Here is a 22,568-nt window from a genome sequence, read left to right as displayed (position 1 = left end):
GCGTAGAAGAGAAGAATGCAGTGCGTTACGCGTGTTGCGTACTACCGAGGGGAGGACAGTGGGCGGTCACTTACCATCAATATTGTCAAAATCGTCATCATCCTCGTACTCGTCATCGCTAAACTCTTCGTTCAGTGAACTACCGCTAGTGTTGGATATAATTGAACTGGCTCTGCTGGATAAATTCGATTGTTTGAAGGTGTTCTGTCGCCTGCAAATCGGACAAAAAATACGGGAACGTTCAACGTTCGCTGTGGGGACGCGATGCGATTAGGCTACGCGAACTCAAATACTCACGTCAAACCGGTCGATAAGGTGGCCGGTATCTCCACTATCAGCTTTTTGTTCTTGATCAGTATCTTGTGCTTGAGCGAAAGCGGCGACGGCAGGTACGGCTCGTCGCTGTAGTCCTGATCGAACATGAAGTTGGTGACCAGCTTTTCGCCGAAGATTGCCTGCAACGAGCAGGAGAGCATAATAGTGATGGGTAAAATGATGTCCGGATTCGTCCGGATCCATTTCGGATAGTGAGTCTGGAACCAGTTTCCGGAATCAATTCGTGAATCGGAATCGGCCCAGAAATTGGTTCCGAAATCGTAACCGAAATCGACTCTGGAATCGGAATCGGCTCCGAAATCAGAATCGTTTTTGGGATGAGAATCGGCCATGCTGCTACGGTTGTATTGATAACCGCAAAGAATCCAGATTTATTTGTACTACCAATTCTAATAGCGATTCCGGGAATGCTTTCTATTCTATATCTGATTCTGATTCCGTTGCCAATTCCAATTGTGGAGCGTATTCGGATTCTGGAACTGATAGCTGTTCCCGAGTCGATTCCGATTCCGGAGCTGATTCTAATTCCTGAGCCGATTTCGATTCCGGAACCAATTTCGATTCCGGAACCAATTTCAGAATAGGAATCGGCTCGGGACTCAGCTCCGAAATCAACTCTGGGATCGTCTTCGAAATCGGCTTCAGAATCGGCTCTGGAATTGATAGCATATGAGTCTTTGGGGAAGCGGACGCGAAGAACTGGCGCACACCTACCTGAAAGATGTTCGCCATCCGTTGCTGCTGCTGCACCGAGCAGTGGTTCTCGATGGAAAGTATCACGGGGTAGGAAGATTGAATGAAGGCAGATTTGTTTATTGCTTCTACGACGGCCCGGAACGGGATCTTCGTGGTGAAGGTGTGCCCATGGTAGATGACGGGCGTACCATCGTCCCCGTCCCAGCAATCGAGCTCAACGCAGCGCGCACCTGCCAAAGAAGCGGTCGGTTAGTGGACAACCAGCTGGACAGCTACAGCTGCGGACCCTATTACCTGTTAGCAACACCTGACTGTACAGCTCGACCGAGCTTTCGCCCTTCAGCTGGTGCCCGGTTAGGTACGTATTGTGCGAGGACGCAATGTAGTAGTGGGACATCGGCAGGTTCATGTAGGTGCTTTCCGGCATGATTTCGCTCAGAAACGCGTAGTTGTCCTTGTCGATCATGTACCGGGCGAATCCCTCGAAGCTGAGACAGTTCTCGATCCGATGTGCCGCTTCCGGTTCGTGACGCTACGGTACGGCATAGGGGGATTGTGCGCATTAAGTACATGGAAAGGAATCATACAAGCTTATTGCCAACTTACCTGTATAATGGCTTTCACATCCTCGTCGGTTTTGATCTCCATCTGGCGCGTTTCGAGAAACTTTTTCAGCGTCGATATCGTGATGACCTTGTTGCTGCACGAAAGGAAATCGTTGCTGGCGGCGATGTGTGCGATGCTCGAGGCCGCTATCGCGTCGAAGTACTTCTTCTGCGTGTGCTTCGCCTCGGTCAAATCCATGTCCAGTGAGCAGTTGCGTGTCAAAAGTCCTGAGGCGATATGGGGAGAGAGTTGCATGAATGGCTTTGGTACACTCCAGAACCCCAGACATTCGCTTACCTATCTTTCGCTTAACCATGGCCTCCGATAGCTCGGGCGCACTGCGGCTCTTCTCTCCGTTCAGCGTCGTCCGCGAGATGGTCGTCACCGAGAGCTGGTCGAAAATATCACGTAGGTCCTGCCGTGCAATTAAACTGTGCGAGGGAAGAAAGAAGGGTTGGTGTGAAGGAATTCGTACGTGTGATCAAATCCCTACAGCCAACTCAGCACCTACCTAAACGATCGATACAGTGATACGAAGCTTAAAAAATCTAATTGAGTATCGTAGGTAACCGAGCCGATGCGAAGGTGCTTCACGTTCTGCCAGAGCTGATCGTTCGAGCCGTTCCGCTCCCGGCGCCGCTCGATCGACCGCGTCCGGTAGTCGCGCGTGTCGAGCAGCATCGTGTCCGAGGGCGTCGTATCGCCCCCACTCCCACTGCCACTGCCACCACCACCACCACCTCCCTGATTCGCGTTGCCCTGGTTCAGCAGGTTGACCACGGACCGCTTCTTGCGTATCTTGGTCGTGCACGAGTCCTTCTTCGCGACCACAGTGCTCGGCTCGCTACATCCCGGCTCATTGATCTGCGAACCCGACCACGACTTGATCGAGGACAGCCCGTAGCACCGCCCGCCGAACGCTTTGATCGCGTCGGCCACGCTCGGTTCGCTGCACGCGCCCTCCTCGAAGTACAGCTGTATGTACAGCTCCTTCAGCCACAGCATCGACCGGTCGATCAGGATCTGCTGGCGCCGGATGCCGCGCAGCATCCAGTTCAGCCCGACGTACCACGCCCGGCACAGCATCGGCGGGCAGAGGATGCACAGTATGCGGTTTTCGCTCGCCGAGTTACCGTACAGCAGCGTCACGCAGCACTCGACGTGCGTCAGGCCGAAGCGCTTGCCGGCCGCCAGTATCTCCGCGTCGTACTCGTGGTTCCGCGAGCCCATGTTGATCTCCTTGATCGTGCCGAGGTCGAGCATGCCCTCGTCCAGGTTCTGGCACTGGCCCTCCAGCTCGCCGACGTTCGATGCATAGCGATTGGCAAACTTCCACGCCACTATCTCCTCCGGGTTCACGTTAAGGCTAAAGTCTGCTCCGCGATGGGGGAGAGTGCGAGAAAGGGGCATTTGAGGATGTTGGAAAAGAAAAAGAAAAAATCTCCTAGTCCATATCCGTACCTTGTTGGGATTTGATGCGCCGCCAGGCCGTTCGTTGCCAGGAGACAAACGAACAGGAACGCTCCAGCCGCAGGTAGACAAAGGACGACCGATCCGACGGTATCTCCGGTTCCCACAGTACACACGTGGTTCCATGGTGCAGGATCTGACAATACAAGCAAGAGAGAGAGAGAGAGAAAAAGAGAGAAAGAGAGAGAGAAAAGAGTAATCATAATGTATTGATATGTATTTATGGTACGGTGTGCTTTGGTAGTAAAGCCAAAGCCCCAAAATGATTGAATGTCCCCGTCACCGTTCCCAACATGGCACCATTTTCACCCTTCTCCGGCGTATCCGACATGCGATGTAAGCGAAAGTACCATAATTTGTAATTCATTAAATCGCCGCCAGCACTGGCACACGTGTCTGTGTGTGTGTATGTCTGCATGTGAGCCCGAACGTGCCGATGTGGTTTGGTGATGCAGAGGCACTGGAGGACGACAGGACATTAATGTAGGTCACAACAATAATTCGATATTTGCGATGATTGAAATTGATGTCGGTTTATAAACGCACACACGAGCAGTGCCAGCACGACAGTACACGCGTGCCGGCACACACACACACACAGTGCCACGCTGCGATAAATGGGATTGATGTCCTGTGCAGGAGGCAGGTCTGATGGAGAGTGGATCGTTTGCGAAATGTGCGACGAATGCGGGAGATTCCCCGCAGAGTTCGAAGAACTGTGACAAATAACGTGTGCCGCCTGTATGGTGTGTGGCCTGACGGCCTCAAGGACCATGTGGGACATTCGAGGAGCTGGGAGAATGAGAGAGAGAGACAGGAATGTAGTCTCGGGCAATTCAATCTCGTTGCTGTGGATGGGATATAACCTCGCCGACACACACACACACACACATCGCGAAACAATAGTGTATGCCGGACTCTCCATCGCAACGGATTTCCCTACCAACAGCAACCCTCCCTGGCAGGTGTCGCTGCGGCCTCGCTCAGTAATGGTTTGACATTCTTTGTTTACCGAATAGGTTGGTCGGACGGCGTGTCTGGACAGCGAGTCCGAGCGGGGGAAACAGGGAGTAGAGGTTCGGTCTATCGAGTGGCCATCGAGTGGGTCTACTTCGAGGTACTCGAGAGCCGTTCCACAATTGACCCCGTGGCGAGCTGGTACGGGGAAAAGCGTAGCGATACGCACGGTAATTCCATCAGCTAGACGGCAGGCGTAGCTCGGAAGCTTTTGGAAGAAGCTTCTGCGTAAGCCCCCCTCCCCCTCTCCCCTTCCCTCCTCCCTCTTGGACTCTTGGCTTGCGGGCGTGCGTACGTATAATGATACATCTCATAACTGGTCACGATAAATGATGCGTGGAAGTGGACCTCCTCTCTCGCACACCAGCGAGACCACAAACACACCTTGTCCTTCCTTGACATCCGTCGCCTCCCTCGGTAATTGATTCCGGATGCTGCAAAAGGAGCCGCCTCCCTCTCGCTCAGGCCCATTGGCCCTCGGCGTTCGTCGCTGTCCATTTGCGTTTTGCCGCGCGCCATCATCGTTGAAATATTGGCGTAATAAATTTCAACATCCAACATTCCGGCTTATATGGGGGAGGAAAATGAACCAGCTGAGGGGAAGAATGGTGACTATTTGTGTGCATGTGTGTGTGTCTGCGCGTTTGTGAGAGAGAAAATGGGAGTGGAAATGATGGAAGCGTTCCGCCAGTTCCGGGCCCGCGTTCGTGCAACACCAAATTGGCCGTGAGTGCACTGGGCATTGAAGAGGGCGAATACCATTGCAGAACCGATATCAATTTCACTTCGCATCATCCACGCCAGTGGTGGCATCGGAGGTGTCAGTGGCGGTAGAATGATCGATTGCTAGTGAGAGAGGAGTTTGAGAGAGCGAGGGAGAGGGATGGAAAGATCAGCTTTTGAAGGCTTTTCACTACTTTCATGCGACTGGCGGGCACCATTTTTACATCGATCGGCGACCATCCTCGGGGTTGGGGAATCAATTTGACTAAGTAGCTGATGCTGGTCGCCAGCCGGAACCAGCGGGATAGCGTCCCATAGCATGTACTTTGGGTGGTTGGTTAGCGGACGATGGGGCTGGAGGGTTTTTATAAATGGTAGTTTTAATTGTGCTAGGAAATAATTTCGATGCTTCTGCGAGCGGCGAGAAATGTTTGGTTACATCGTCTGTTTTGGTCACTTTCAATTACTCATTACTAATGGGAGTAATGGAAGCGATTGCGTTTGACCGACCGTTTGACGTTTGTTGGAATGTTATTGAAATACTATTGTATTCCGGAAAGAATCGATACCGATTCTCTGAATCACTGTACCAAACTTGAATGAAAGTTGTGTTAGATGTCAGATCCCCAGAGATTCTACAAAAAAACTTGATACGTGGAAGTAGCAACCTTCAACGTGTTCCTATTTCTCGTTATAGTTCCCAAGATCTCCAAAACGTTCAAGATGCTTTCACTCAGTGCCATAACGTGTGGGAGGTATCCATTAAATAACACACACACACACCGAGCACACCATTAGAAGCAGAACGGAGAACAATATGAACTCGTCGAACGTGGGCGTTGCTGCATTGGCAGAACAGATGTGTCACGCGTCCATAAACCATCACCAAGAACCCTCTTTTTTGCGTAGAGAAATAGAGAGGCACCACCCACCTGCAGTATGTGATGATCGATCGCGTTGGTTTTCTTCGACGACAGCGGTATGATGCTGATGCCGTGGTCGTAGAACAGCGGCTGCACCGGGTTGTAGTTGCCGATCTCCACCTCGTAGTCCTCCTCCTGTTCCTGCAGGTTCGAGGGCTGGTAGATGTAGAGTGGGGTTTTCGTTTGGCGCGGACTGTTGGCCGCCGCCCGTAGGTACTCCAGTAGGCTGTGCGGCAGCTCCCGGCACAGCTGGTCGTGGTGCTCGATGGATGCTTGCAGCCGGCTGACGGCCGGTTCCGCCCGCACCAGTATCTGCTCCAGCATCTGCTCCTCCTCGCCCCCGTCATCGGGCTGCGCGTCGGGCTGATCGTGCTCCGGCTCCGACCGTACCACCAGCTGCTCCGTCGATTCATCCGACCCAACTTCGGAGGCCGTTGGGTCCGCCGGTACTGGGGTGCGCACCCGGCAATCGACCAGTGGCAGCTCGAGCGGTAGCAATCGGGCCACAAACTCCTCATCTTCGCGCAGCGGCAGCGGTTTCACCTCGCCGAGGAAGTACTTTTCGACCGGGTTCTCGAGCCCGGGTTCACCGGTCTGCGGGACGGTCACCAGCAGGGTTTTGATCTCGTCGACGTGGTTCCGGAAGTACGGTATCATGCGACACGTGGGTATGGCCTGGAGAAAGAGAAGAGCAAAACATCCCACAAAAAAACCCCCAAATTATGTTATTGATTGGCGTTTTGGGGGTGGGAGTCGTCATGGGCAGCGGTCATGGGAAAAAATGAAACAACAAACTCACCAGTGCTCGCGTAACCGCATTATCATACTCGAAGCTATCGAACACGGTCGTAAGAAACTCGTACACCGTGTTCCGACCGGTGCGATCCGTGGCCGACGTCCAGAAGGCTTCCTTTTTGATTGATCTATAAATAAAGCGATAGAGAGGGAGGATGTGAAGAGAAACAGAACCGTAGCTGCTGCCAAAAAAGTGTGATGTGGCACCACCATTTCCCCCCGAATGGTGGATAGATTGTGTACCCCTGGGGAAGGAGGGAGGAGGAAGTCTGAGCCGTACGGTCAACTAGCCGTAAAAGCGCACCCCATTAGGTCGGGCGGGTCGGATGGAGCCTGCGGCTTGTTTGGTTGTCCGTGTTTTCTCATCTCCACACGCCAATGGACCAGAAAGGCGCACACACGCACACACACAAATACACCCGATAGTGACCCGATTGGATAATGAAATTATAATTCACATTTATAGACTCGAGTTTGCCGCTTCTTTGCTCCGGGGCTGGTGTGGAAGGGGTGTGCCAGCTGCTGGTCCGAGAAATCCAAGAGAAGATACGAAACACTGCTCCTCCCCCCCATCGATAGCAAAAAATAAACCACCACGGACACTGTGGAAAGCGTAACCGAATAATGTCCACTCAGCGAGTAGCCTTGCGGATCGTCCGGATGCGGCTAACGGGATGGTGGTGGTGGTGGTGGGTGCTGCTTAACACACAGATTGAAAAGAAACACCTCACCTCGGTTCGTGGAAAGAAAAAAAAGAGCGCAGGGTGTCGATGCTTCTCTGGAAGGTTTTCCTTTTCTGTGGTGCCTTTTTTGCTCTCCTTTCCTTGTAGAACGGGAACGACGGAAGCAAGTAGTTTCCGCCGGCCTACAACGGTCAAATGCTGCTGGAGGCCGAAAGAAACCCCTGCCCCCGGAACCGCCCGCTTGGTCCGTACACCGGCCGTCGGTGTTGGCCAGTAGTCATCTTCTTCGCCTTTGCCGTGTTTTTTATGTGCCGGATCCTTGCCCCGGAGCAGTTTTCTCGGTACGACACAATAATAAACATCGACATGGTGTGGGGCGGTGGGGCGTTCGGAGTTTGCTCGCCCATCACCATGGCATGGTCGACCGTTCGAGGGGACCCGTGTGGTCCGTGTGTCCGTGCAGACAAGATAGATGGATAGTGCGCGAGAGGAAAGCGAAAGGTTAGCGGGTAGCGGTGAGGTCATCACACTCCGGCAACCGACCGATTCAAAGGCAAAGGACTCTTGACTTCTTGGATAGCGCCCCGAAGCGTATCGTTACCGACAACGATTGGTATTCTTCGCTGCACCCGTTGCTTGCGTTCCGTCCCGAAAGGACAAACGTGGGGCAGCAAAGAAAACGAACTAAATTTGAAATGCAAATCCACTCCACAATGTGCTGTGATGAACAAAAATGAAAACACAGAAACAGAACAAAAAACACTGAACAGAGAGAGAGGGACCTTTCTTTTTAGAGGCCCAATTTGGTTGGGTAAATTGACACAGAGGCGCAAAATATATAGCGACCGGCACTCACACACACCCTGAAATAGAACACACAGTCTCTCTCTCACTCTCTCTCTCCCAATCGCTTGTTAGGAGTCTCTTGAGCCTCCCCTAATTAAATGATGTCCGCGGCTTTTCCCACACAACCGCACACGGGAAGAACTTCCGGCCGCTGGTATAAATAACATTTTAAAGGCTTTTCCTTCCCTCCACCCCCAACACTGCTGGAAAGAATGTTAAAGAATGGTTGTTGTGGATGATGATGATGATGGAATGATGGGGAGAAGATGGGGAGAGAAAAAAAACCGAACTCACTTCAGCCCATCCACTATCTCTTTAGCACCATTGAAGTTTCCGATATTCCAGCATGAAATAGCAACACGCAACAGACATGCAAAGGCCGCTTTTCGTTCGTCTTGTGTACCTTGTGAGAGCACAATGTAGTTGGTCCACGCGCTGGTCTGAAACAAAAAAAACAACAACACAGCAAACAGAAATAAGGGAAAAGTTTTGAAACAACGCCACACGTGAGCCCCAAACTGGAACCAGTCGATACGAGCGACACGCTGAATTGAGGGTGAGGTGATCCACAGCCTCCGCTTACCTCATCGAATCGTTTGCGTATGGGATTCAGTGACGATATAAAGCTACTAAAAGGCGACTGGAAGCTTCCGTCCTCTCGGCCGCCACCTCCGGTTCCTCCACCACCCGTTCCACCTCCTCCCGTTCCACCTCCACCTCCTCGTTCTGGACCACTGCCGATGCTGCCACACCGTTCCCGTTTTAGCTCGAGGATGGCTTCGTTTATGAAATCTATCGGTGATACCTGAAATGGGACACAGAAAATGGAAAACAGAGAAAGAGAAAGACGCGATTTAAAGCAAACATACATAAGACGGTTGCGTTGTTTTTTGTGTGTGTTTTAATACAACAATGCCTATCAAACACACCAAATATGAGACAGAGGAAGAAGGTACGGCTCGGAAGCTGCGATAATCGAATCGATATCGCGCCCTGTTGTACGCCAAAAACGCGCGCGCCAGAACACGGCGGTACGAAACGAAAAGAACGCACGAAACTTTAGATGCTCGCGATGTACAAGACGGCACTGAGGTACAGAAAGAAAGGTTCGAAGATAGCAAGCAGAAGCAGTGACTCTCTGCATACGGGCACGTTCCGCGGGACAGTCACGGTGGGAAGGATTTCGCCCGTTCTCTGCGCCGTGCGGAGTTCGTTCCGACCGTTTCGCTTAAGAAATGGGCAGCCGTTCTTGTTCTTGTCTCGGGGTTTTTCCATCGCCCGGGAGTGAGCCAGTGAGAAAGGAAGGTGCGAGGGAATGTAATAAAATGGCAGTGAACGTTTGTTGTAAATTTCGTACGGCGGTGGTCCGCCCCAGCTCCAACAACGCGCGCGCGGCTGCGTTGGGTCGTTTTCATTATGAATCATTTGTGTGCGATGACGACAGCTAGCAGCCGTAGCCGTAGCTACACTGCTGCCGTACGACACGCTTCCGGTACGTGACCGAGCTGGAAAACGACCATCCGACCGGTCGGAGGAGATCCGCACACACACACACACACACCGTGCCAGTTTTCCAGTTTGACTTATATTGGTTTTCCCGCCCGTGCGCGTGCCGTCCCCGTGTCGTTCACGGGCACGGATGGCCATTTTGTCATTTTTGGAACGAGCGCAGCCCCTGCCCTGCCCTGTCTACTCTCTCTCTCTCTCTCTCTCTCTCTCTCTCTCTCTCTCTCTCTCTCTCTCTTTCTCTCTCTGGCACACTTTCTTCTACTGATGCTGCTAATCTTCTGTACGCCATGGCCCAAAACGCCCCAAAATGGACGAATTTTAACACATTACGGGCAAAGTGGTGTTGGGGTGGGGTTTTGCGGTGCATTTGGGAGATCAGGTCATGTAACTTCTTCATGATTTGAGATTTCCATTTGTGCGGGGAGCCACGGTTGCAAAGATTGAATTGAGGCAAGAGGAACCCCAAAAGGGACACGCAATGAAAGACAAAGAACCTTTCGAACTGGCGTTGCCTGATGTATGTGTGTGTGTGCATGAGTCACACCGAAAGCATTGGCACATTTACAAACATCAAATGGTTTGGGGCGGAGTGGCTGGAACCGGGTGTGTGGGTGGGGTGACGGTGCGGAATGTGCACACAAGGGAACGTCATGCTGCGGTGAGCTGGAAAAGCTGGTGGGCCTTTTAAACGCAAATCTCGGGCGGCTTGAAAGCAAATGGCCGTACGAGGTTTTATGGGCAGTGAATCTCTCTCACACACACACACACACACACACACACACACACACACACACACACACACACACACACACAAAAGGGGACCTACAGAGAGCTTTTCCCTAACGCTCCGTAGAGCTTTTCCAGTTTGCAATGAACGAGGCTGTAAGCTTCAACGAAACAATGAAACGATGAAATTGAGCCTGCCATCTCCATTCTTCGCTATCAGGCATCAGTATAAAATAAACTGCCTGCTTGGCTCATTGGCATCAAAGTGATTGGTCCCAATCGCTGGGAGGCCTGTTCGGTCCTCCCTCCAGTCTACCCCCCACTGCACACTTTGCGCTTGCTGCACTCTGAACGATAACGACAAAGTTCGGTACCACCCGGGCGCCCGATGGGAAATTGTGTGCCCGGCGAGAAATGATTTATACTTCAAGCCAGCAGTGGCGCTGCACTGTTGTCCACCCCGAAGAACCCGAAGTGGCAAGTGTCGCTAAATTATGCTATAAAATTTAAAACATTCACCCCTTTCGCTCTTTTATTAGCACCTGATCGAGCGGCTGCCCTCGCCGAGCGTGGCCGCATCTCACCCGCATTGTTCGACGGGCGTTTCCGGGGTGTTGTTTTGTTTACCTTTCCGGTTTCCGGGAAGGGACACGGCCGTAGCAAATGAATTTTTATTTATGGCAGGTTGATGATAATTTCAATTTTTAATTACATTCAGCTGGGCCGGGCCCCACTCATTAAGGCTGAAAGCTTTGTGGAGCAGCCGTTTTGTGTGGCCCCCATCGCGGTTTCGGTTTCGCCGGGTGGGCTCTGTAAGTGTGAACACGGCGTTACCTTGAGGATTGCCTTTTTTATGGATGCTTTTTTTCAAACCTTTTTTTCGGAAATATTGTTTACGGACATTGTTTTTGAACATTCATATCAGTACGGAACTGCCTTTAAAAGGTTTTGGAAGACAATAATCGCTAAAATATAGTAGAATTTCGGTTCTATGTGAAAAACAAGTTATTTTAAAGTTAAGTCAAACACAGTTAAGTAAATAACAACAAGTAGCAACTTCAGTTTTACGCCTCTCTTCTTACAGGGTTTTCGAGGATAATATAGACATGTTCAGCGAGTTGTAGATTCGTTCAGGCATATAATAGACTCTTTCAGCGAGATATAGAATTGTTCGGAAGTAGGCGTTGACATGTTCAGCGATTCTGTAGTGCTGTCATTTGTTTTGTTTACACACTGTGCAGCAGGGTTCAATTTTTCATTCTTAAAAGCCCTAAAAGCAGCTAATAATCATTCCCCAAGCTTTTTAATACATGAAATAGTTAAAACAAACATATTTTTACGAAACCCGTTTGATTACCTTTTGATGAGAATGATCCAAGCTGCAGTCCAAGGGGTACGAAAGTGACAGCTCTACAGTATAACCGAACATGTCAACGCCTACTTCCGAACAATTCTATATCTCGCTGAAAGAGTCTATTATATGCCTGAACGAATCTACAACTCGCTGAACATGTCTATATAATATAATCCTCGAAAACCCTGTAACTTGTAATTCAACAAAGTTTGTAGAAGATCAAACGTGTTGTGAACAGGAGACGGACGGGTGGGGACTCGATCAAATTAGAGATTTGAACCAGAGACGTACGGTTCATTATACACCCGGTGCTTGGCACGGCACCACGAGACCATGGAAGGACGGGTGGCGATATTTGCCTATAAGAGCTACAAATAAAAGAGCAAAACGGATTAACACATGCTACAGACGATTGAAAGTAATCGTTATCGTCACGTTTAAAGCCCACAGTGGAATTGTGAATTTAATTTTAATATCTTTGCCGAAACTAATTAGCATGTTGTTAACATTGTTTAGGGCGCTTTATGCTCCTTACAAGCCACAGACACCAATAAGGTGTGCGTATTTCCTTACGGGAATTACGATACAATAATTCGATTTGCCCGCAAATCGAATCGTCCCGTACCCAGGGAGGTAGATTAAATGCGTTCCCTTCTTTTTTGCCGGACAAACGCTCTACCGAGCATGTCCAAGCGGCAAAGCCAATTTCGAAGCAATCGACGCCTGTGCCTGTGCCAAACGTTGTTTGCCGTACCAATTGCCTATCACTATTGCTGCTGCTGTCTGAAGAGAATTTAACACGAATCCCTCCGGTTTCGGACCGGCCGGGCCGACAATAAGTAGGCCAGGATCCAGCCCTCCTTCCTCTCCGTTTGCCTCCTGATGGAAATCCTAATACAGCGCGCACAGGGTTGTGATTGAATTGATTTTCGGTGCCGTTTATGAGGCCAATCCTATTATATCCCGCGCGTATTTATCCGGCAAAGGGCCGCCTTGCGCCAGGTCATTAAATCAAGCGAAAAGAAGCCCCTTTTGTGCATGGGGTTAGAGCGTCGGGTAGCCCTGCCCTTTATTTCGCCCCAATCAAACGACCGATTCAATTGATTATCGTTCCATTTGCGTATGCAGCAGAGAAAATTATCTTCCAGCCACATCCGCGCGGCTTGCGGCGGGCAGGGGCACGGGGCAGGGTGCATATTTTTATTCGACCTTGTCCTATTACCCGAGCGCTCCCCGATGGCCCGGGGGCCGGAACAAAGTGGGACAATCTTTGTTGCGGTCCGCAAAAGAAGCAAAAGAAGCTTCCGCGTGCCCGCCGTCGGACCCCGGGAGAGACGTTGGAAGGATGTTGTACATAATGGAACTGTTTCGCAACCCGGCACGGTTGGTTGGATCATTTCTCGTCCATAATTTTGTTGACACAATTCAATCGTTCCCTACCTACGCCTTCCCCTTCCTCCCGGTTACCCGGTGATGGAATGGGTCAGCCGCAATCAGGCGGGAGGGAGCAGGAATCCAATAATACCGTCACCAGGCGGCTGTTGTGTGTCTTCCCTGTGCAGGAGAAAGAGAGAAAGTGTGGCAAACAAAACGAAGAAGAAGAAGCAAAACAACGATGAAACTGATTAATGATCTGGAAACCGAATCTTTTCCATGTCAATTTTGCATAACCGATCCCTCCTCTACCTTTTCCCCCCCTTGACGTTCTGGTCACCGCCATCAGCGTGGTGTGCCATTGTGCGAAGCGCACAAACGGTACCACGGGGACGATTTAAACGAATAAAACTTTTCCCAAACCCTTATCCACACCGCTACCAGCACGATGGAAAGGGGTGGCATAAGGCAAAGGAGAGGGAGGCAGAGAGAAAAAGAGATAAATATGAAGGATGTTGCTGGATGCGCAACCTTGGTGTGGTGTGGCTTTTGGCGGGTGGTGGTGGTGTTGGCGGCGAAAAGCGATCGTTTCGCTCGTCCCTCGCTTCGCTTCGTCCGTTTCGTTAGCTATTGATTGCTGCTGTTGGTTGGTTGGTGCTGTTGGCTGAAGTTGTCCTTCCCACCAACTGCCTTTTCTCCCCTCAATTCACACTCCTCCCCAAACGCTCCCTATTTCCCTGTGCTCTATTTCGGTCTCTCGAGTGAAATGGCTTCATTCGACTCGCTGCTCGAAAGATGATCCGATAATCAGAGACATAATGAAGCTAATTAGTTTCACATTTAGCATTGTGATTTATTAGATCCAATTCGCGGGCTCGTTACGCCGAGTGTGTTGCTCAACCCCCGTCCACTGTGTGTGTGTGTGCTTGGTCCGTGTTAGCCAAGGTAGTTCGAAGAATTTAATCTCCAATACCAAATGGGGAAGCAAAAATGCGAAAGTTTGGCTTGGCCGTCCACCTTCAAAACATGCTAGGGGTATCGATTTTGGAAGGGCAACTGCTGGCAAAACTGCTTCCGGTGAAACGGCACTTGCTTCTGCTGCTGTAACAAGTTGTAAGTTACCTACGACTACTGAGCTCGGGCAGGGAACAAAGCATTATTTTCCCCGGAAGGCAGGTCTGTTTCACCGAACTTTTCGTCCAAAGCCAAAGCCCCGTCGTCCCCGTCGAGCTGGAGTGTAGCCACGTGCGGGCGCAAAATTCATGCCGGACAAAAGCGGGGGGGGGGGGGGGGGGGGTGGAGCTTGCCCACTTCTAAAGAATATACCGTGCTCCAGCGGCAAAAGATTTCTGCTTTCACATCGGAAAAGATAATTAATTTGAGTAAAGCGCCTGCCTCGTAACCAGGTCTCGGCGGTGGCGAAGCGGGGCTGTACGGAAATAATAGTTACCAAGGCGCACGGGAAAGCAGCAGCAATAGCAGCCCTTGCGCCTGGACAGGACGTGATAAGAAAATCGAACGGGAAAAATGGTGGCTTCCAGTATCTTCCGGCCAGTGGCACACACACACACTGGCTGGAAATATCGATCGAAGAATCAAGATCCAACTCCGTTTGCAAGGTCCTGTTGCTTCTCCGGTGCGAGCTCAACTTGCTGGGAAGTGAGGAAGGACCCCCCATCCTCACCTCCTCCCCCATCTCTTACCACTATTCCCCTCGTCGTCTACTTCCTGGAACATAAAAACGATCCAACTCCAACGGCAATATGTTGCTCCGCTTGTACCCGGTCACTGATACTGGTACGGCACGGGGTAATCGATACTATTGCTGCTTTATATGGCGTGCCACGTGCCTCAAAAAATCCCCCCCCCCCCCTCTCTCTCTCCCTCACAACCTTCACCCCCCAAATTTTGGCCATGGCAACGGTGGTTGCGGTGCTGGCCGTTGCTGAGCTGTCGGCAATGGGAAGAAGGGACACAAAGTTTTGCCCACCGCCCGCCGGCGTCGGTCATTATCGTGACGCTGATTGAGCTGTTGCTGTTTGCCGTGCGTGAAAGTTGGAAAGAGCTGGGAAGGAAACGCAAACCCCCAAAAAAAGGGGTAACAGCCGGACAGAAGCGGAGCTCACGTGTGTGTGTTTGTGTGTTGATTTTTGATGCGAATGGTAGGAAAGTTTTGCTTCACCCATGCATTCGGCATAAAGTTTCACGTTCTACCTTCCAGAGACCACATTGGGGAATGGAGGGGGAGGGGGGGGGGGAGAAGAAAAATAAAACTCGGATTAAAAGCATCCAGCGGGCAAGCGGTGGAGGCGAATAAGCTCGCTGGCCATTCTCGTTTGCAACTGTTGTGAAAATTCGCATGGTCCGCACTATTCCTAAATGACGCTACCTGAAGCGGGCCTGGGCGTCCCCGGCAAGGGCCGCTGTCAAATGATTGTCATCGTCAGTGGTTGGCCTTTGTTGGGCTGTGAGCTGTCACAGTCTCCGCCTCCCACCCCACCACCCTTACCACAGCGCGCCGGCCGCCGGTAAACGGTGTCGACGAGCGCGCGCGTGAACAAAAGGTCCAACCACCGTTCGGCCGTTGACGCCGCCTGCTTGATGAGCGAGAGAGAGAGAGCATGAATTTTCCGAACGAATTCATCTGAAAGCCCGTCAGCTGCAGGCCCCGTGGCCAGCGTGACAAAGAGCGGCGTCTGTCCACGGGAAGTAACCGTTTTGCCCGTCAGTCAATCGGAAAGCATTAATTGACCATGAATAAGGTAAGTTTTACACACAGCCCACAGAACCGAAAGGGCAACCCTGGAGGGGTAGTGGGTTTTAAAGGTGGGTGGGGTCGAAGAAGGGCAGTCGCATGGAAATGGGAAACTGATTTGCCAAAGATTTTAAAAGGCCGTTGAATAAGAAATCGGGTGGAAAAATCGGAGGTGGAGAAGCTGAAGGAGAGCGGGGAAGGAGCTTTGAAGAAATGGGACGAACGATAAGTTATGCATCGAAAAGTGGGTTCACGAAACTTTTGCATCCTTTTGAACGGTGCGGGGGCTGGGGGGGGGGGGGGGGGGGTGTTGGTGGTAGTGTCGGGGAAATGAAGGCAACGATAGAATATGAATAGGATGAGCATAGGATGGAAAAGCGACAGGTAAGCGACAGGCCAAGTGGGGAGATGGGGGACATTTGTTGGCGGTGGACAAAGTTGGGGTAGCAAAAGTTTTCGAAATTAAACTGAATTTCAATCACTCCTCCGTGGTGGTCGTGGTCATTGGCCGGGGCAAGAGGATCGCTGGGGCAGCCGGATATCGGTTCAGTCGTTGCGTTTTGGTCGCACGGTTCATGGCGGTTTTCATTCAATTCAATTCATCATCCTGATGCTGGCTCGACGACGATGATGATGATGATGGTAAGTTTTAGCAGACCCGTTGAATATTAAGATCGTTTCCATGGAAACTGAACAGCTTCGGAGCTTGTGGACGATAGAAAAACACACTTGCTTACTTTCTCTCTCTCTCTCTCTCTCTCTCTCTCTCTCTCTCTCACACACTCACGCTATGCTGGCTTCAAAGAGCCGTTGCGGTCGGAAAATGAATAATAACCCTTAAATATATGGAAAAAAGGACATGAGTGCGACCGAGTCCGTCGCGACCGTACCTGGTAGAACAGCTGATACTCCATGTCGGTGATGCGAAGCGCGACCTCCTCGGGAAAGTGCAGTATGTTCTGCAGCTCCTCCAGCTCGCCCGAGAAGGGGACGGTGGTGGTCGCCGCTAGTGCTGGACTGGCGCCACTCCCGCCACCACCGCCGCTGCTGCCCGAGATCGTGCTGGCGGCGGTGGTGGAGAACGTGGCTGCGGCCGTCGCAGTGGCCGATGCCGCCACCGAGTGCTGCTGGTGATGGTGCAGGTGGTAGTGATGGTGGTGGTGGTGCTGCTGTTGTTGGTGGTGAGTCGTCGAGCTGACCGAGGGCGATGATGAGGCCGCCGCCGCTGCCGTCGTTGTTGCTGCACCGGCCGCCGCCGCCGCCGCAGCCGCTGTTGCTGCTGTTGCTGCCGTGAGGACTGCTGCTGGCAGATGGCCAGCGTGGCTTTGCGCTGTGTCGTCAGTATCAAGTACAGCATTCTTCTGGACCGTCGGCGGCTGGTCGGGCTGGTCGTTATCCACCAATGTTTGCTTAATTGTTTCGCCCTCACGATTAATTATTATCTTTTCGCCGATTATCGTCAGCTCGTGCCGCCGCCCGTCCTCCTTCGCGTCGTGGCGGTGGTGGTGCTGGGGGGACTGGTGGTAGTGCGGCTGCTGCTGCTGCTGCTGCTGCCTCTGCTGTGGTTCGTGCTGCGCCGTCGGGCTTGGCCGGGCCGCTAGCAGTAGTAGTAGTAGTAGCTTCTCTTCAGTAATGTTATCAAATGGAAGACTTGGGAAAGCTTCACGCATGTTACGCTAATCGACGCCAGTGGAAATTTAATTTGACATGGTGTGTGTGTATGTATGGGTGCGTGTGTGTTTTTTTCTTCTCTCTTTTGTTTGTTTTGTCGTGATTTTAACCCCTTCACTTCAACCGTCTACACAGGTGCGTGTGGGTGTGTTTTAATGCTTTAACTTCCACGTACGCACTGACTTTCCAAAGTCGCACACACACGCACACTTTTTGGCAGCACGTTTTGCGGCAACACGTTCCTGCGATCTCCAGCGACCACTCGCTAGGAGGTCGTCCCGTTTCCCGTCTTGCTCGAGTGCGTTGCAGTGAAGTAGCAGCTTTCCACGGCCATTACTCGACACTCGGCGGCAGAGTTACAGGTACCGAGGGGGGCCGGTCCGCCCACCGTCTGCCTCGAGCAGAAAAGTGTGCATTACTGCTACGATGAGCTGCTAACCTGAGGGAGCAGGAGAGAAAGAAGAACAAGTTAGCAACATTAATTAATTATTCACAGTTGAGGCGCGACATCCGCTCGCAACTAAACATTTGGAGGAAAGCACGGAAGCCGCCGTTCCTGCTCACAAATTCGGCCAAGCTGGAGCGGAGCTGGAGCGCAACAACTTGGCACTTGTTTGGCCGTGTTGTTTGCTTCGTAGTTAAACACTTAGCGCTTGTAATTGCATTGCTCGCCGGAGAGCGAAAGCGTACCCAACAATCTGCCAACAAGCCTCCTCCTGCTGGGCTGCTAATGCAGTGAATGTAGACTGAGTAGTCCAACCAGGCAGGCCTGGGCAGAGTAGGCTTATGTACACGCAGGCAGCAGAGGCTCGAGCTCCCGTTCGAGTGCCCAACACTACAGTCTTAACTCGGGAAAGTGCAAAACTTTGTCCGCCGCCCCAGATGCTGCCCTGCGCTTTGCAGCGGAATTATTCTCACGAGGTAATTCGCTCGGAATTAACGAAGGATTTCTACGAATCATTGCCGTACGAATTTGCCTCTACCTGCCTGCCCCCGCCAAACGCTCGGACCCTGGGCTGTTCAGGCCTGTAAAGGGGGGGGGAGGGTTGCGCGAAAATATGGTTTGCTCGCTCCGTGATATAATTATTCATCCGAGGGATTGCGGAATTTGGCTCTACTTTCCCCCGAAACCCGAAGCCGGGCTAACAAAGTTTGCATCTGGTTTTGAACATCAACTTCATCCTGCTCTCGGACGGCTGGGTTCGTCGCGGGTGCATCGGCCACACACTGTGCCAAACCCAACATTAACCCAATACAGCAGCACCCCCTCGGGGTGCTAATAGAATCAGCTTCCGACAGCCATCATCTTCCTACACCACCGACCCAAGCGCACACACACACACACACACACCCAAGGGCAAGGGCACTAACGGAGGAAGAGAAGTTTTGGGGCTGCCGGAGTGGTGCCGAAACTTTTTCGACAGGCCCGAAAAACGACGATCAATAAAACTGCCATGCGACGAGGACGACGACTTTGCCCACAAACAACGCGCCCGGAACCTTCGCGTGTGTGTGTGTGTGTGTGTGGCCCAGAACCAAACCGACCGGAGCACTGGAGAGCCGCGATAATCTCGTACCAGCCGGCGCCCACACTCTCTCTTTCGGGGTGGATTTCGTTTTCCCGGTTTCGGGGAAGCATTTCGAATCGAATCAAATTTATCGATTCGTGGAAGCCCGTAGAACTCCCACCACAACAGTGCAAGGGCTCGGTTGGTCTCGTGTTAGTGTGTGTGTGTGTGTGTGTGTGTGTGTGTGTGTGTGTGTGTGTGTGTGTGTGTGTGTGTGTGTGTGTGTGTGTGTGTGTGTGTGTGTGTGTGTGTGTGTGTGTGTGTGTGTGTGCGGTTTTGGCAGAATGCAAAGCTTAGCGGCCGACCTGCAGGACGTTTATTGACTGGCTGTGTGTTTTTGGGAAAGGAAATTCGGCGAAGCTGGAAAAACAGAGTACGGCTTGTAACCCCTTTAATAAGCCAAGCACAGAACCGTGGCCAGCGGGTCTTTTTTCGTTTCGAGCGAAAGGTCCAGCGCTTGGACCACAGGATTAGGAGCTGTTTGATTCGATGGCAGTACACAAAGCACACGCACAGCAACAGTTTAGAAGCCACGGAACCGTAAGCCTCAACGCTGGAAAGCGTATCATTCGATTGAAAGTTAAACTGATTAGAGCCTGCAGCCTGTAGCCTTTTCCCGGGTCCAATAAACTCAACCCCTCCGATGGGTTGGCCGGCTCCCTGTGCCGCGTGTGCAATTTAAATAATCTTTGTAGCATACATTTCTCGGAAGGAATAGCTTTCTACAATTTGTCTGCTTTTTTCTCTTTCTCTCTCTCTCTCTCTCTCTCTCTCTCTCTCTCTCTCTCTCTCTCTCTCTGGATGTTACATTTTCCCGGAAACGGTTCCAGCCAGTGGCAGGAGTTAATCGATTTCTGCCGCCCGAGCGACCCGCGTACCACCTAGGCCAGCAGTTTAGGCCTGCACGAATTGGCAAAAAGAATTTAAAATGAGAAGCGCCAGAACCAGAATGGGATGAAAGCCGAAGAGGGGGGAAAAAACCTTACACAAACACACACACGCATGCAAATCATCATCATCCGCTACTGCCGACCCGACCCCGGGAGCGTGAAGGGAAGCGGAATAATTACGGTGAACTTGTCTTGAACACGTAAAAGCACTATAACTCGACAGGATGACACTTGTAGTAATGAGCTGGGGCTGGGTTTTGGTATGATTTGTTTGAAGGCTGCATGGCACTTTTCTTGCGCTCGCTTTCCGCTTACTACACCAGCCGGCAAGCTAAGAGAGAGAGCGAGGGCTCTGCGGTTCAGCAGACGTGTTTGTTCTGCCTCCCCGTTTTGCCGAACCCGCCGCACCCAACAATTCCCCAGCCGAGCTTCACCAGTGACACCACCAGTCACCAGCGTGTGACGCTAAGAGGTCGGGTGGCAAACGAACAAAAACCAACAAAAAAAAAACAGCACGATGCTTGCTCCCATCTCAGCCTTACTGAGCCCATCCCATGGCCACGACTGCTGAGTGCCCGGCGGCAATGAGGTAAGCAGCACTCTGGACAAGCAGCGTCTCTGGTGGGAGGGCCCTCTGGTGGCAAGGGGGAGCGAAAATGAATGGCACAAAAAAGCAAGAAAGAAAACAACGAAGCATAACAAACGGAAAAGCACTTCTAGCTGCACTTTTGAAGCATCCAGGCGTCGCGCGTGTGTGTGTGTGTGTGCGAAAGGACACGCCATAGCTGTCCGTTCAGCCGCGTAATCCTTGTTCGGGCTTAGCGAACCAATTCATTGCCGGAGGCGGTGGCGGTGGTGGCGGCAGCAGCAGCATAGGGGAAGCTCACCTCGCGTGCCGTACTTTTTCGTAAACGTGTGTGGACGGCGGACCGGTGCCACTACAGCCGCCGGCGAGAGCTGTCAACCGGTAGGAGTCAACCGCAAGTGTCGAGAGCGAGCGTGCGAACATGGTTTAAAAAGGAAGCAAACGCAAACAACAACAACAACAACAACAGTGAGGAAGAAGAAAAAAAAACGATGCAAAAGCTCAAGCTCTACTGGGCAAGCGACCGCGACGACGCTGGTCGGTTGGGACTCGACTCGATGGGTCCGTCCCGCTCGAGGAGTCCCCCGGCGGGGATGCTTGTGCGACGCTTGCCACCTTCAAAACCGCACATATCAACATGGCACACATCCTTGGGGCGTTTTTTTTTTTCTCCGTGAGAGAGGCGGGAGGAGAGTAAGGACTATGCCAACTAGATCCACAATCGTCCAACTTGCCGGTGGTGACTTTTCAATGTGTGAAAGCCACTTGAACGATTGCAGTAGAGTGAGCTGTCGCTTGTTTTCCGAGTGTGTGTGTGTGCGCACTCTCTTCTCGGAGCGCTCGCATGCACACGCGGGTCCTTCTGGTTCTGAAGTGTCAGCGCGTTTTGACGTTTCGTTGCGCAGCGCCACTAATGAAAGCGATCGCTCCACGGAGAAAAAGGGGCGACAGCAGAGCGTGTATTCTTGGAGGTCTACAGTAGCCGGGTTACTTCTGCTCTCTACCACCCTTTTTTTTTGTAAATTGCTGCGCTGAATCGCTACTGGATAAACAGTTCAAAGTCAACGAGCAGCCAAACAGCAAGGAGGTGGAGATGGTTTATTACTTCTCTCGCGCGATGCAGCAGCCGCCCCCGCGGTACATGACATCATGCGCCGTAAAGGCGGAAGCCATCAATAAATGTGAAGCTGTAAAACAAAACCCACCCATCAAAATGGATCACCACGGATGTTCCCTTCACGTTCCGACCGAGCCGCGCACCGTCCAGCAGAATTCGTTCGTAAATGGTAAAGCACACTATTGCTATTGCAAATTTCCTTTCCGCATTATGTCCATTTCCGACCCTCGACCCCACCTCAGCCAGCCAGCGCAAGTGCAAAAGGAGCTCAACCTTGCGATGCGCTCCCCCCCCCCCCTCCCCTTTTCGCACGGGAAGTGCATTCTTGCGGTACGTCAACAGGTTCCGGTGAGCGGGTGGCGAATGAAATGGCGAAATTTTTTACGACCCTTTGCTACGTGGCACGCCACGCTTGGAGCTGCAACGCGGAAACCAAGCTGCAACGGCTGTCACTTTCATTGCCCGGCAGGCGGCATCCACCCGCAAACGAGCGCCTGCCACTGGGTTCGCTGCCAATTTGTCGTTTGTTTGTGGTGCGGGATAGCGGTGCGGCATGGATGAAGTTTTCCTTCGAGAAGTTTTGGACTGAAAATGATCTTCTGTACCGGCGGGATGGTAGGGAGAATACTGTGCGGTTTCCTGGGGGAAGGGGTTCGAATTTTATTTGATTCCATCTTGTGCTGTCAATTTTTTCTTTGCAATTTGAAACGGCTATAGCAATTTCTGGTAATAATTCTTTATCTAATAGCATGTATCAAATTTAGCGTTTTTTAAGGTGTCATCCATAAATAACGAAACAAAAAAAGATATTCCCTCCAGCTCGCAGTGTATCAAAATGTATCGCAAGAATCGCTCTCCCTCTCCCAAGTGCACTTTATTGCTCTGAAATTCAATCCTCCTTTTGTAGTTTAGAATTGGATTTT

The 22,568-nt window shown here is 51.7% G+C and overlaps 1 protein-coding gene across 6 annotated transcripts in view; it reads right to left on the bottom strand.

Moving 5' to 3' along the window:
- Positions 1–22,568, bottom strand: part of LOC1273433 (1-phosphatidylinositol 4,5-bisphosphate phosphodiesterase epsilon-1) — a 56,682-nt gene that overhangs the window by 6,400 nt on the left and 27,714 nt on the right. For all 6 annotated transcript variants that reach the window (XM_061641777.1, XM_061641774.1, XM_061641778.1 and 3 more), the window contains exons 3-15: positions 16,704–17,923; positions 8,679–8,900; positions 8,390–8,535; positions 6,571–6,694; positions 5,781–6,446; positions 3,100–3,244; positions 2,150–3,011; positions 1,936–2,069; positions 1,639–1,865; positions 1,327–1,564; positions 1,051–1,262; positions 298–455; positions 75–211 (exon numbers count right to left, since the gene is read on the bottom strand). In XM_061641777.1, the coding sequence (XP_061497761.1) occupies positions 75–211; positions 298–455; positions 1,051–1,262; positions 1,327–1,564; positions 1,639–1,865; positions 1,936–2,069; positions 2,150–3,011; positions 3,100–3,244; positions 5,781–6,446; positions 6,571–6,694; positions 8,390–8,535; positions 8,679–8,900; positions 16,704–17,483 (4,051 nt within the window). In that variant the 5' untranslated portion in view covers positions 17,484–17,923. The remainder of the gene's footprint in view (positions 1–74; positions 212–297; positions 456–1,050; positions 1,263–1,326; positions 1,565–1,638; positions 1,866–1,935; positions 2,070–2,149; positions 3,012–3,099; positions 3,245–5,780; positions 6,447–6,570; positions 6,695–8,389; positions 8,536–8,678; positions 8,901–16,703; positions 17,924–22,568) is intronic.

Source organism: Anopheles gambiae, chromosome 2, assembly GCF_943734735.2.
Source record: "Anopheles gambiae chromosome 2, idAnoGambNW_F1_1, whole genome shotgun sequence".
NCBI lineage: Eukaryota > Metazoa > Arthropoda > Insecta > Diptera > Culicidae > Anopheles > Anopheles gambiae.
The sequence above is the reverse complement of the archived record's forward strand: the minus strand, read 5'-3'. Positions and strand labels throughout refer to the sequence as shown.